The sequence below is a fragment of the Hydractinia symbiolongicarpus genome, chromosome 8 (genome assembly GCF_029227915.1).
Source record: "Hydractinia symbiolongicarpus strain clone_291-10 chromosome 8, HSymV2.1, whole genome shotgun sequence".
Classification (NCBI taxonomy): Eukaryota; Metazoa; Cnidaria; class Hydrozoa; order Anthoathecata; family Hydractiniidae; genus Hydractinia; species Hydractinia symbiolongicarpus.
In genome coordinates, this window is record NC_079882.1 from 4,181,987 (window position 1) to 4,195,763 (window position 13,777).

The 13,777-nt window shown below is 32.9% G+C and overlaps 1 protein-coding gene across 1 annotated transcript; it reads left to right on the plus strand.

Moving 5' to 3' along the window:
* The first annotated feature begins 836 nt into the window (after positions 1-836).
* Positions 837-12,955, plus strand: LOC130654618 (putative leucine-rich repeat-containing protein DDB_G0290503). The gene is made up of 21 exons (XM_057457231.1): positions 837-965; positions 1,457-1,545; positions 1,640-1,710; positions 1,888-1,955; positions 2,492-2,672; positions 2,922-3,112; positions 3,469-3,601; positions 3,680-3,800; positions 4,399-4,495; positions 4,630-4,773; positions 4,861-4,942; positions 5,183-5,346; positions 6,357-6,424; positions 6,499-6,595; positions 6,883-6,961; positions 7,048-7,093; positions 7,204-7,263; positions 7,341-8,608; positions 9,723-9,766; positions 9,959-10,597; positions 11,458-12,955. The coding sequence occupies exons 1-21, from the start codon at positions 930-932 to the stop codon at positions 12,184-12,186; spliced, it is 4,407 nt and encodes a 1,468-aa protein (XP_057313214.1). The 5' UTR covers positions 837-929; the 3' UTR covers positions 12,187-12,955.
* Positions 12,956-13,777: the final 822 nt, after the last annotated feature.

Below are 13,777 nucleotides of genomic sequence, written 5' to 3' on the forward strand. Positions count from 1 at the left end.
TTATGTTAATTCTTGTTTTACTACTAATATATCTTTTAACATTTTTTATGTGTATATTTTTGATCAATTATTTAATCATACTCTTCTTTTAAATATAAAATAGTGCGATGACAATATTTTATCAAATTAAATTGCAATCCACAAAACTTTGGGTTATTGCAATCTGATAATTTATCTCGAAATTATAGAGTTACGCCTTTTCTACTTAATTGTTATAAAGGTGTGTTTTACTATCTCGTTTTTGTCACCAAAGGAGATAACCCCTTCTATGTGTTTTTCTTTACTGTAATGCATTCTTTTGAATTAGGGAAAAAGGGAAAAGAGAAAATACAATCCTTCTTCAGGGGCTGATCCAGAAATTTATTTTGGGCGTCAATAGCGCCGCAGATAAAAAACTTTAAGGGTAACAAAAATACATGGCTTTAGCATATCGTTTTCTTTTTTAGTATAGAACATATAGTTTCTTTATGAAAAAATGTCTTCTCTGTGCTTGAAGATATAAAAAAATATAATACGAGATATAAAATATCCAGAAAATAAGAGATAATGCAATTCTGAAGCATTTTAAATTATCTGTTTCTAAGTTGGGCGTCCAAATTAGATGTCCCCAAAATAGGTGTACCGATGCCAAATTAACTTGGATCAGCCCTTGTTCTTTCAAAAAAGGGGAAAAAATTGTTTTTTGAAAAATTGGAGTTACATCCCTTTTATTTTAAAGGGGTGAATTGGAAACATTGCTCAAATCATGCACATATTTCCTGACAGTAAGCAGGGCTCAAAAGGTGTTTACCAGAATTGTGTGCTGCAAACAAATTCAGTTGATTACTTGGAAGCAACATTTGGTACAAACTGTAAACTGTTCAATACTACATGTTTTTAATTAAAGGTAAAAATATATATTATTATATGTATGTGTGTATCAGAAGATAATGGATGCAAATAAAAAAGAATCATTGATAAAATGGGTAGGTCTTTGTTTATTTCTATTTATGTGTACAATACTTTTGAGGAAAGTGGTTTTCAGAGTTTTGTGAATTTGTGACACTTCTGAAATAAAAGTCCAGTAAGCAACCTTCAAAATAGTGGTGATGATAATGATGTGGATTTTTGCTTGTTTTCAAGTGTTATTGCAGAAACAATTTTTAACATAAAATCTTTAATTTTTTGCAAACAGTGAACACACTCTACCATTTTACATATCTGCCTATGGTTGGGGTTTGTGTGGTGAAACAAACAAAAAGTTAACTTAGCAAAAATTATCATCAGCTAATTTTACAAAACTTGTTGCTGATTGATGATGAGATCTTAAATATCTGCTTTGGTACAACCTTATGCTGATGTAGTCAGTATTCATGTTATGTTACTTAATATTCAACAGTTTCAATTTCATAATACCCTATAATCTCTTCAAAAGCTTGGTTGGCACTTTTTTCATGTTATAATTGTTTTGCTTTAGATCAATGTAATGATCAAAGATGCAGCAATCTCAAGACTTTCAGAATTGAAAGAGAACTCTACTATTTTGCTAAAAGTTATAAAAATGATGTATGTGTTTTACTTTATAAAATACTTACAAATTTTTATATATGTGGGTATGTTTTGATAAATTGACACATAAACTTTATATTTATTTTGCTAGTGATCCAGATTTGCAATTTTCGATAGGAACAGATGAGAGAAACATCATTTATATTTGTCAGTATGTGAAAGGTACCATTGTTAATTTTTTACATCACATGAATATATGTCAATTTATGAGTGGATGAGTGAGTGGGTGCACTTATTAAATATTTTCTACAATTTATTGCTCTTTCAAGTAAATATGTTATTCTATTTCTCTGTATTGTAGATATTGCTCTGAATAATTTTGTCACATTTTGTTTTTAGATTTGTTTAATCATGATGTTGTTAGTGAAGAAGAGATTTTACTTGGTAATGAAATTGAAATTGGGAAGGTTAGAATTTTTTAGTAACATACAATAAACATTATTTTAGCTGTAACAATAAATTTTATAAAACATTTAACAAAAGTTTTCGGACAATTATTTTTTTATATGGACTTAGAATCCCTAAGCTATACAGCATGATCTAAGAGTTACATTTTTTATTTTTTTACCATTACCTTCCTCCTAAGCTGCGAAATAAACCCAAACCAACTTAGCAAAATTTGTTTTAAAGAGAACCATTTTGAATTTTTACCATGTTTGTTTTCTGTGCATACGATTATACATTGTGCATAAAAACATCTAGCTTTAAAAAGGTAGTATGATGAGAACCTTTTGGAATAATTTAAAAAGCATGTCCTATAATTAATTCAGCAGAAGTTAATCCTATGAATTTGCTAAAAAGCCTAGTTTCACGAAAATAAATAATGTGAAATTTACAATGTATGAACCTCCAATTTACCAAATATCTTCCATTAAAGTGTACCTACAGTTGTAGGGAAACGAATACACAGCCATTTTTCTTTTGTATTTTATGCATTTTTTAGTTGCTGTGTTTCCTTCTTGAGTTAACGTTAACAAGTGCAAACAACAAAGAGTCTATTGCAAGAATACAATCATTACCTGAACATATACAGACTAATATTATGTCAATGACTAAAATGGTTTGTGACAATAGTGAAAAGTTGAATTTGGCTGATATTATGAGTAAAATGCTGAGAAAGAGTGGTAAGACTTCTCTGATTTTAATACATTACAATACAGCATTTTTGTTATACACAGAATTTACACTCACAGATTTATTTTTCTACAACCTTCAAACCTAACCGATGCTTCTAATTCTAATTACATTTGGTTATTAGTGTTTTAAACTGACTCTTATTTTTTAGAATTTTATTATATATATTTTTATTTTCCTAGGATTTTGATTTTTGACTGCAATGTTGTATACATTTTCTGAAATGTTCATATTTTTAGTTTCTGAAGAGTCAGCTGAAGTATTATCACCTTATTCATCTGCAATTGTTTCTCCTTCAAAACCAACAGCTTTAAATTACTTAGAGTCACCGCTAGGGAGGTCATGTTCCTCATTAAATTCTTCTGCAGATAATACATCGCCCTTGGCTGCTTTTGCTTCATCGCCACAAGCTCTTTATCGAAGAGTTATGGTAAGATTCTAAAATGTGCATCATTTTTTGTAATGGGTAAACAATTTATGCAAGAATGACTAATCCTGCTGTGATAGATCGCATACCAAAACAAATTCCTTCAAATTGATATTCCAAAAAAGTTTACTAGTTTATCTTTTTTAAGATGATTATTTTGAAGGTGTATACTGTCTCTTGTTCAAAAAAGATTTCACATGATATCATTTGTATGTTACTACCTCTGTCATTTTAATGTTTTTGTGTGTGTGGTTTTAAAAAAAATCTAAAAAGTACTATAAAACAAAGTTACAAAAAAGGTTGGTGTAATTAAGATTTAATGAAGCATAAACTTGGGTACCATTTCAATATGTTTTTAGGTTGAAAACTCAAAATTGAAGCAAAAGGTCCGACATTCAGAAATGTTTTTACAAAGAAAGCATTTCGATGAACAGTTAGCATTCGATGTTGAATCTGAAAAAATGGAAATATTGGAGAATAACAAAAAATTAGGTATGTAATCAAGGTGTCAGTTTAAATTTTGTTCTGTACTGGTAAACATGTTACAAGAATAATTGTCGTTTATTTCAGTTAAAGATCAAGAATTACTTTCACAAAAAGTATCAGGCTTGGAAGACACTATAACGAAATTAAGAGAAGAAATTGAATTTTTGCAGCTGGAGGTTAGATCCAAGGACAAGGAAATAGCTGAGTATGGTTTATGTTTGTATAGAAATTCTTTATAAAGACCACATGTTTTCCATAACTTGTCAATCTGAGATGTTTAACAAACCATATCAAAACACTCTAAAGACTAGGAAAAATATTTAAAAAAATTCTGTTTCTAAGTCTTTATATGATAGACAAAAAAATGATTTATATGTAGCTCTTGTGTAAATCTTTTTGTAAACATAGTCAAAAAACAAGCAAATAAAAAAAACACTAATTAGGCCAACTTTCCCTTAAATGTATCATTTGCTTATTCCTTATTTTGTTTCTAGCGTACTACTAGAAAAATAAGAGTCTTGATTTGTATATTCAATTCTTTCATTTTAAGCCGTTTCTATTGTATGTAGCAATGTTTCGAGCTGTTGTGTTTGAAGCAGTTTTATCTTTCCTGTCTTACTTTTAGGTATAAATGGGTATGCCTGTATAGATCAGCATTTCGGTGTTTTTACATACATGTTTAACAATATTTTTGTTTAGATAAAATATTAAAATCTTTATATGTATTGTGTTGGTTTAAGAGGATAGGTTTGATGTTGTTTGTATGAAATTTTTTGTTACCTGTAATTTTCTTTCTATTTTAGTCATGTAAATGAGATTAAGAAGTCCAGCACGACTGTGAAGCAATTGCAGGATACTGTTGATTTATGCAGTGAAATGGAATTAAAAATTCAAGAAAAGGTTATTTATTTTTCTATGTAAATGTTGTGCTGATATTTTTACATGATTCATTAAACATACAGACCTATATGCTCCAATTATTTTGTGCAAAAAATGCGAACAACTGATCATTACTAATAAACTGCATTTTTTAGCAAAATCACTATGAAGAGGAAGCTGCTAAAACGACATCTTTAACGTTGAAAGTAAACAAACTCGAACAACAAAATTCTGATTTAAAAGGGGAGCTGGTTCGTACAAAAGAAAACATGGAAGAAATTAACGTTCAAATGCAAAAGGTTAGTTACGACTGATTAAAAACTTGTCACGTAGTTGGTTTACAATGTGCACGCACAATGATGGTTCCCTTTTTGTGTGTGTTGTAGAAGAAAGATGATTATACAGATCAACTGGCTCACATGCAGGAGAAAATTGTAAAATTAGAAAAACAACTATCCAAACAAGGAGGTATGTGTTGTTGTTGTTGTTGTTTTTTTCATCGTTGTTGTTGTCGTTGTTGCTGTTGTTATTTTCATTTTCAATTTTCATTGTTGTTGTCGTCCGTACCGTCGTTGTCGTCCGTCGTTGTTGTTGCTGCCGTCTTCGTTGTCGTTGTCATCATTTTTATTGTTGTCGTCGTCGTCCCGTTGTCGTCGTTAGAAATTAAAAAAAGAAATATCTTAAGAAAATCCTATTTTGTATTTTTAGAGCAGCAGGAAAGTTTGGCAGATACATTGCAATTGGACACTGAAATCTCCAACCTAAAGGAGCAGAACAAAAAACTTCAGAACACAATTAACGTGCAAGAAGCCACGATAGTAAACATGGGTTATGAAACAAAACAAATCAGTAAAATTAAACATGAGCTCGAGGTTTGTGGCCGTCTTTGCGTACTTGTATATATATTTTTTTAATTTTGTTTATTAACTTTTATTTTCCGTGGAGTGCCCACTAGTCAACAAAAAATTGGAAATGACATAGAATGCAAAAAATTTGACAAAATGTCTTGAATGTCTTGACAAAGCTACTTGGGCCATGCGCTACGAGTGTTGAGAAAGCAGGTGACTAATAGACCTAATGCTAATATCTTTCTGGATGTTTCTTCTCCGCGTTTTTACTGCTGTTTTATTGTTTACTTTGTTGGATCAAGCAAGTTACGACACCCGACATTGTTTCCTAATAAAACATTCCAAAAGTGTTACCCACTAATGTTAAAACTAACTTTTTTCATCTACGCGTCTTCGCGCTAGATCCCGCTGGTTGATTGCTAATAAATTAGACATTAATACGCCATGCAGAATTTTTCTCAGATAACTATTGCGTCTAATGAACTTCTTGAACATTTCGTTCTCGCAAACATTCCAATGCTTCCAAAGAAGCCATTGCACTGCACCAAACTACACGACAACGATTAAACTTTGCGTTTATAGAACGCCCTGAGGGTAGGACGACGTTCCGTTTTTTAAATTATACTTCATTGTTTTATCAAATTACTTCTGTTCGACGAAGGTTGAGCATAGGCTGATAATCGTGCGGGCATAAATATATACAAAACCAAGATCCTGTTTATTGTAAAAGATTTGACCAGCTTAATTATGTCCCTTTTTGTTCAATTGCGTCATCTGAACGAAGTTTACTACACTACCTGTAAAATATTTTTTAAAGCAGCATTTGCTACGTTTGATGCGTTACTACAATTGCAACGATTGTTATGCATTGAAAGAACAAATATATTGCATTGTTTGTTAAACCTAGAACGTTGAATAGAACGTTGATCGTGATGAGAAAATATTATTTCTGTAGAACAAGCACTTTGCGCAAGGACTTGTATCCCTTTATTGTTTGAAAGTTTGCTATGTATAACAGGTAAATTTCGCTGTAGGGTGAGTTGGAATCATGCAAAACAGAGTTGACAAGTTTGAAGTCAAAAACCGAAGCAACTAACGAAAGGTTAGAGTTTGTTACAATTTTTTTATTGTAAGTCTTTAAAAGAGACAAAAAAGATAAAATTTGAATTTTTTTAGTTACAAGAAGCAGAGCAACCAATACATGGACCAAATAAGTGCTTTGTTAAAACAAGTTGATGAACATACTTTACGAAATGAAGGATTGAATGCCAAGGTATATACGTTCTGTAAAAACTCAACAATAAAGAATTTCCACCATTTTGCTGAAGATTTATGTCTTCCATGAAAAGTTTTGGCAAATCTAAACTCTAGTCCAGCTCTTTTGAGAAATAATTTGATCTGGAGTAGTTGAAAATTGAATAAAGCTTGTAGGTTTTAAAATGTATGGAGAACAGAAAAAAAAATTGTAAAAAATATCCTATAAAAACATTCTAAATACCGTCGGTTGAAGTAATTTTTTTCTCTTTTTGTCGGGTCAATAACGTAATAAATCTATTTTAGATCAGCAGTACTGAAGAGAAATGTAAAACGTTAGAAAAACAACTTGAGAAATTTGAAGCCAGCGAGAAAAAAATACATGGTAGAAGATGTTTATTGTGTTCATTTTTTGGGATGGGTGCTAGGTCGGTTCTTCAGTTATTTTAAATTATGTCTCGTTTCTTTCAGTGGAAATACAGCAACAGTATGCAGAACTCAAGACTAAACAAGACAAGTATGTATACTAAAATTTCTGTAATAGCACGTCTTTCCTAGAATTGTTCTGACTGGACAACCAGCGTTTTTAAATGGTGACAATTTTTGTGAGATATTATTGTTCTTTAGAATAAACGAGTTGCAGGGACAAGTCGAAAAAGAAAAACTACAAGTTGCTGAAGTAAAAAAGTAAGGTTTGGTTTAAACGAACTAGATGTGTATTATAAAAAAAAATTAAAGCACTACACAAATTTTTGTTCAAATAGGCGAAACTGTTTGCTGGAGAGCAACTTGAAAGAAATTACTAACGAAAACGAGCAATTGCTTGCTGTAAAGAAAGAATACGTCAATCTACAGAAGAGAAATGAGGGATTGGTTTCTGTAGAAATTGAGCACAAAGCTCTCTTGGAACAACACAATAACACTGTTGCGGAGTGTAAAAGATTGAAGAAGGAATGCGATAAAGTGCCCCTACTCGAAGAAAAATGTAAAAACCTAACCAATATGAACGCTGGGTTGACATCGAACGAAATCAAGTTGGCTGAAGAAAACATCAAGTTGAAAGTATTTAAAAAACAATGCACAAAACTTACGGAAGAAAATAAACAGATGGAAGTTCTTGTTAAAAGAAACGAAGAGTTGTTGAAAGAAAATAAACAAATACCTATTTTAGTAAATGATTGTAAAAAATTAAGCGAAGAAAATAAACGATTAAATAACATTTCAGACGAAAATCGACAATTGCGCGATGAAAATATGAAAATCGAAAAGTTGGTGCAGGAAAATAATCACTTACTGATGGAAAATCAAAAGATTGAAGTACTTGTAAAAGAAAATGAGAAACTATTGGAAGAAGCGCAGAAAATACCAGTGCTAAAAGATGAACTCACTGAACTGTCTTCGCAGAACGCTAGCTTGAAGAAGACTGAGGTTGAGTTACGTCAAGCTATTACGCAAAATGTGAAAATGGAAGACGTTGAGAAAGAGTGCCTTCGCTTGAAACAAGAGATCTCGAAATTAAAGGAAGCTGGCGCTAAACACAAGCGCCAAATTGAAGAAGCGTCGCGCCTAAGCGATGTCAAATATCAAATTCTGCTTAAAGAAAACGAAAGATTGTACGAAATAGAAAAGAAGTATAAAGAATTGCTTGACAAATTTAACCAGCTGTCTAGTGATCATGTGAAAGCGTCGAACGAAGCTGTGGAAAGAAGAAAGGAATTCGAAAATCGATTACATGTAATGGAACAGCAGCGACTTGAGCTTGTGAGCAAAAACGAGCAACTCACAGCGGAAAAACAAAATGAAGTCGGAAAGGCTGCCAGGTTGGAAATAGAAAACAAAGGACTATTGAAAGAAAAAAACAACCTGCGTGCTGATTATAACGAAGCTGTCGAAAAAAACGTAAAGCACTCAACAACTGAAAACGACAAAAAGATGGCAGACCAGGAGCGTTTGTATGAAGTTGAAATAATGAAATTAAATGAAGAAGTCAACGATGCCGTATTAAAATACCAGCACGCCAAAACTCTATTAGGTAATGCGCATAAATCTTGCTGAATTTCACATGACTCATGCTGCTAATCAGCAGGCTGTGTAAATCATAGCAAAATGATAAGCCAATACGATGCGGTCAATAATTCCATGTTATTGAATTTCCGCGCCCGAAGGCATAGGAAATTCTTTAAAACCGTCGTTTTTTTCTTTCGGAGCATTTTTTGAGAAAAAATCGACCCTGGGATTTCACGTTGCTCCGTCACAGATGTAAACTTCGTACCCCAGCTCCTTAACTACTGGGAAGTCTCGTATTGACGTTTCAGGCTAAAATTGGTATTTGTTTTCGACAAAATTTGGCACAGTTAACAAAAAAAGTATGCTGAACATGATGGTGACATCAAAATTTTGATTTTTTGCCACCTGAAATGTCATTTTAGGCCAAAATTGGTCCAAAAATTTAAACTACTTTATTTTCGACAAAATTCGGCACAGTTAATAAAAAAAGTATGCTGAACATATTGATGGCATCAAAATTTTGATTTTTTGCCACCTGAAATGTCATTTTAGGCCAAAATTGGTCCAAAAATTTAAACTACTTTATTTTCGACAAAATTTGGCACAGTTAATAAAAAAGTATGCTGAACATGATGGTGGCATCAAAATTTTGATTTTTTGCCACCTGAAATGTCATTTTAGGCCAAAATTTATCCAAAAATTAAAACTGCTTTATTTTCGACAACAATTGACACAGTTAATAAAAAAAGTATGCTGAAAATGTTGGTCACATCAAAATTTTGATTTTTGTCAACTAATGTTGTTTAAGACCATAAACGTTTCAATCGCAAGACTTTCAACCATCAATGATGGGCTGTATTTTTTGTTAGCAATTTCTTTTAAAATGTGGGTTTAATGACACGTTTCGTTTTGTTTGCGTTTGTTGTAAGATATAATGTCACTGGTGTGCTTTATCTTCAGAGGTTCATGCACCAAACCCCTTCGAATGTTTGGCACAATAACACAACGAATTAGCAGGTTTTCATCAAATATTTTGGTAGCGAGCGGAAATTCTTAGAGCCCCCAGGGCTTCTTGTTGATGTTGCAACAATTCAACTTTTATGTTTTTTTTGAAAATTCTATGTCTTGTTGTCTTTTAGAGGAAAACAAAAACATCGCAGAACAAGAGAGAAAGTTAAACGAGGTGTGTTTGACTCCTGATTAGTGTTTGTAAATTGAACAGTACCGTGTTTTTATTTTGATATCAAGATAATACTGTTACTAAAAGTTGTCCCCTTTTAATTTTAATCTCCAATCTAGGAAGTTAGTTCTGAAAAACTGTTGATAAAATTTAAGTAGTTATGGTTTTGTGATTTTTACATTTAATTATTTGTAGCAACTTTCAGAAGAGTTACGTGAAAAGGATAAATTTATTGAGCAGTTGGAGAACAAGTTTCTTGACGAGCAAGCACTTAGTAAAAGAACAGCAGCTAACATACGTTCACTAGAGGCTCAATTGTCCAGCTCTGACGCTCTCATAAGAAATCTTAAGAAAGAAATTGCAGGGCATAAAGCAGCTGAAGACGTCAACGATCTACAGCGAACAAATACGAGGTCATCACGAAAACGAGACATAAATGATTTAAGTTCTGAAAGTGATGGCGGACTGTTGCAGATGACAGATTTGCAGATGGGTTTTAATACTGGGGGTAAGGCAGAGGAGATCTTTCAACGTTCTCGCTCAACTAGGTCACGAAACAGACACAGCATTTTAGTGCTACCTACAACTTGCGAGGAAGCAGAGACGTCCGATAATGACGAAAAACCGATGACGCGAACATATTCCCTTCGACAGAAAACTGAGCGACGTCGATCTTTTCAACCTCGCCGTTACATGGGCGGAAACACTCCACCGGGGCGCAGAACTTTAATTGGTGAACCTTCTCAAGTTATGTGTGCTTTTAGTACAGACGCTGAGGAGGAGCCAGAAGTTATGGATGATATGGAGTGGGGGAGAATCGCACTACTTAAAGAGGTAAGTGAATAGACCTATTTCCATATCCATTTAATTCTGCGAAATATGCATACGCAAAATGTAGGATAACATGAAAACGAGATTAGTTATGAGCACATTTCATGTTTACATGCAAGTTTGAAGAATCAACAAAATGTTGACTTTTACAGCTTTTAACTGGCAGTTTTACATAATCGTAGTTAATACAGGTTTAAAGAGGGTTTTGGTAGTGGTGGTGTGACAAAAAAATTAAAATATTGCAGATTTTAAGGGTGTATCTTTTGGCATATGTTAGCTAGTTAGCTAGCTAGCTAAACCTCTAACTAGCTACGTTAAACCTAGTCACGGTAAACCCAGCCACGTTTTTAGAATGATGTAAATACATTTTTATTTACTGTTTCCAAGTAAATTCAGAACTAAAACTCCATATACAGTTTACTAACGCTCAGTGGCACTTCATATTACTTCTGATCAGTTCAAAAATTTAAAATTAGCTAGCTAACTGGTAGCTAAGTCAAAGTAGCCAGCAGCTAAGCTAAAACCCTGGAAAAACTTGTTGCATTTATTATTTTGAGCTCTCCATTCCTCCCAATTCAATATTGAATATGCTTGACAGATGCTAACAGAAGTACTCCAGAAACTGAAAAAAGTAACATTGACTTTGGGGGTGAAGGGGGGATGCAACAGTTAAGAGATTTCAACTTTAAGAATAATGAAAAGGCTGGATAGCATTTTCACAATTATTTTTTCCAGGATTGTAACCATAGCTTAGCTGCATGAGTTAACCATTTTTTTTCGACCCCTTGAAAGTTCCTCTTATTAAGCGGCAACTGTATTTCTAAGAGTGTGCAATTATATAAACGATCTTTGTATATTGACAGTCGGCCCCCGAAATATCAGAAGAAGAAAAAAACCGACTTCGTGAATTGCAGAGACGAAATACTCTTTGTTTACCACATTTGAAATCGTCATATCCTATGGAATTGGAGGTTACGAAGGAGAAAAAAGATGTTCCAGAAGCGACCGTGAAAGATGTTCAGACTGGTAAAAGGAAAATACCAAATGACGATGCTCCGCGTGGAACATTTAAAAAATGGAAAACCGACCATGCACTCCGTAGCAGCAGCGGTAATCTTTCAACATTCAGTCGGAGCGCTCAATCAGAATCGAACCTGAGAAGGAGTTCAAGACTTTCACCTCAAGTTCAACGTAAGGAAGAACCTTCTAAAGTTTCTCTACCGCAGAGTGTATCGTTTGAAATAACAATGGAGCCAGCTAAAAATACACGACAGCGAATGCCTCGATCGAACGCTTCAGGGAATTTATTCAACACAAGTTCCCCGAAAAAAATCCAAGAATCTGCGCAATCAAAAGAGGAAACGGGACCTACTGGAAGAAGTACAAGATTAAGAAATCGGGAAACAGTCAAGGTTGAGAAGCCAGAACTTGGTACGACTTATAAAATAACCAAGTCAGCAAAATCTGAACAAGATAAATCTGAAAATGACAAGTTTGTACGGAATGATTCAAAGAGAAGTTCTTTCTCAAGAGCTACCTCAAAAATGGCTGCATCTTTTCGCGCGAAAAGAGGTGCACGAACCAACAAATAAAAAGTAATATTTTTTTTAAAATTTTAATTCGAACGTATTGAAGTTTTTGGATAAAATGAATATGGGTATAATAAATCGGTTAACATTGTTAATCACTCTGCTTTTAGGTCATATAGTTTCCAGATAATTATAAATTTTGCACACCATATCATTTCAAATGTTTTATTTGTGTAAGCTTGACAAAGGGTGGCTAACGGTTCTGAAAGCAGATTTTTTAAAGTTTTTGGTTACAGGATATTTGTTTGAGCCATTTTTAAGACTTCTTCTGGAAATATTGTTTGCTTCTTGATGTTTTGCACGCTACTTCTTCCTTCGGTTACCATCTTGAAGTTCGATCGTTTTACGTCTTCCCGTTTGTTTTCTGCCGTAATCTGTGTTTTTGTAAATGAAAAAATATTTAGGAATGTTTTTTTCAACATTTGTTAGCCACCCTTGGAAACAGAAAACTAACTGTTTGCAAGCTTGATTATCATTTCTTCAATTTATGGCGACTTAAACTATTTTATATTTATTTTTTATTTTGAGTAGTTCCTAAATTAATGGTCTATTATTTAATTTTTGTCTCGATAAACTGAAGGATTAACTTAGATTCCTTTTTACTACAGTCCTATCAACCCTCGTTCTTGTCAAATTCAAGGTTGGGAGGACGAATTTTTTATCACCAGAAAGGATTCTTTATGGTTAAAACGATTTTATGAGTTTGAAATACTTCATTTTTTCTTAGCGTGTAGATTTTATGTAATTTAGTAATTAAATATTTTTAAAAATATTTCGCTTGTTTTTTTTGGTTATTTAATTTCCTCCTAGCTCCTTAAAGTATTAAAAGTTGAGTAGAACTAAAAAAAATTGGGGTCAGATTATATGGAGCTGAGCTGGTCCAGAAAACAGGCTGTCTCGCTTATCGGGATGTCTTTCTTTCTAAATTATATGGCAGAAATACCCACATCTCAGTGTAAAATGACAGATAAAAGCGGAGAAAGTAAAAGCACTTTTCTCAATTAAATTTATTATCAAATTCAGCGGAGAAAGTAAAAGCACTTTTCTCAATTAAATTTATTATCAAATTCATATCATAAAAAATCCAGACTGAAACCTATATTTTCCTTGTTACTCTTTATGTACAGAACACCCTAATTGTATATAAGTTTCTTTTAATGAAACAACAATATACAGCACAGAAAAAAGAAACAGTATAAACGAGAAATGAGAAAAGATCTTTCGTTTGTAGTTACAAATTGTAGTTACAAATCATGTAGTTCTTTCGCCCTTTTTCTAACACATCTAACTGGCCCTCTTTTTCATCGCACCTTCGTTTTGGGCATTCATTTCAACTACCACCATTTTGCATCTCAATACATTTGCAGACTTGAGCGTTTCGAATATCTGTGCATTGAATATATAGATTATTTTCTCTAGAGTAGCACACTCAATTTATAGCATTCTAGCATTCAGCTCATTCTCATGGTCAATTCTTCACTTTTTTCTTTATTCATCTGGATATGCTTTATATCGCTGCCTACAAGTTTTCACTGACTTCAAAAGATCCTGGCTCATACGGAAATTGCAGGATTCGACATTGTTCACTTACATA

What these genes read in the sequence shown, in the direction of transcription:
- LOC130654618 (XM_057457231.1), top strand. Translation starts at nt 930, where the DNA reads ATGGATGCAAATAAAAAAGAATCATTGATAAAATGG. An exon ending in CTCAAGACTAAACAAGACAA is followed by an intron (nt 7,094 to 7,203) that starts GTATGTATACTA and finishes ATTGTTCTTTAG; the next exon opens with AATAAACGAGTTGCAGGGAC. An exon ending in CAAGTTGCTGAAGTAAAAAA is followed by an intron (nt 7,264 to 7,340) that starts GTAAGGTTTGGT and finishes TTGTTCAAATAG; the next exon opens with GCGAAACTGTTTGCTGGAGA.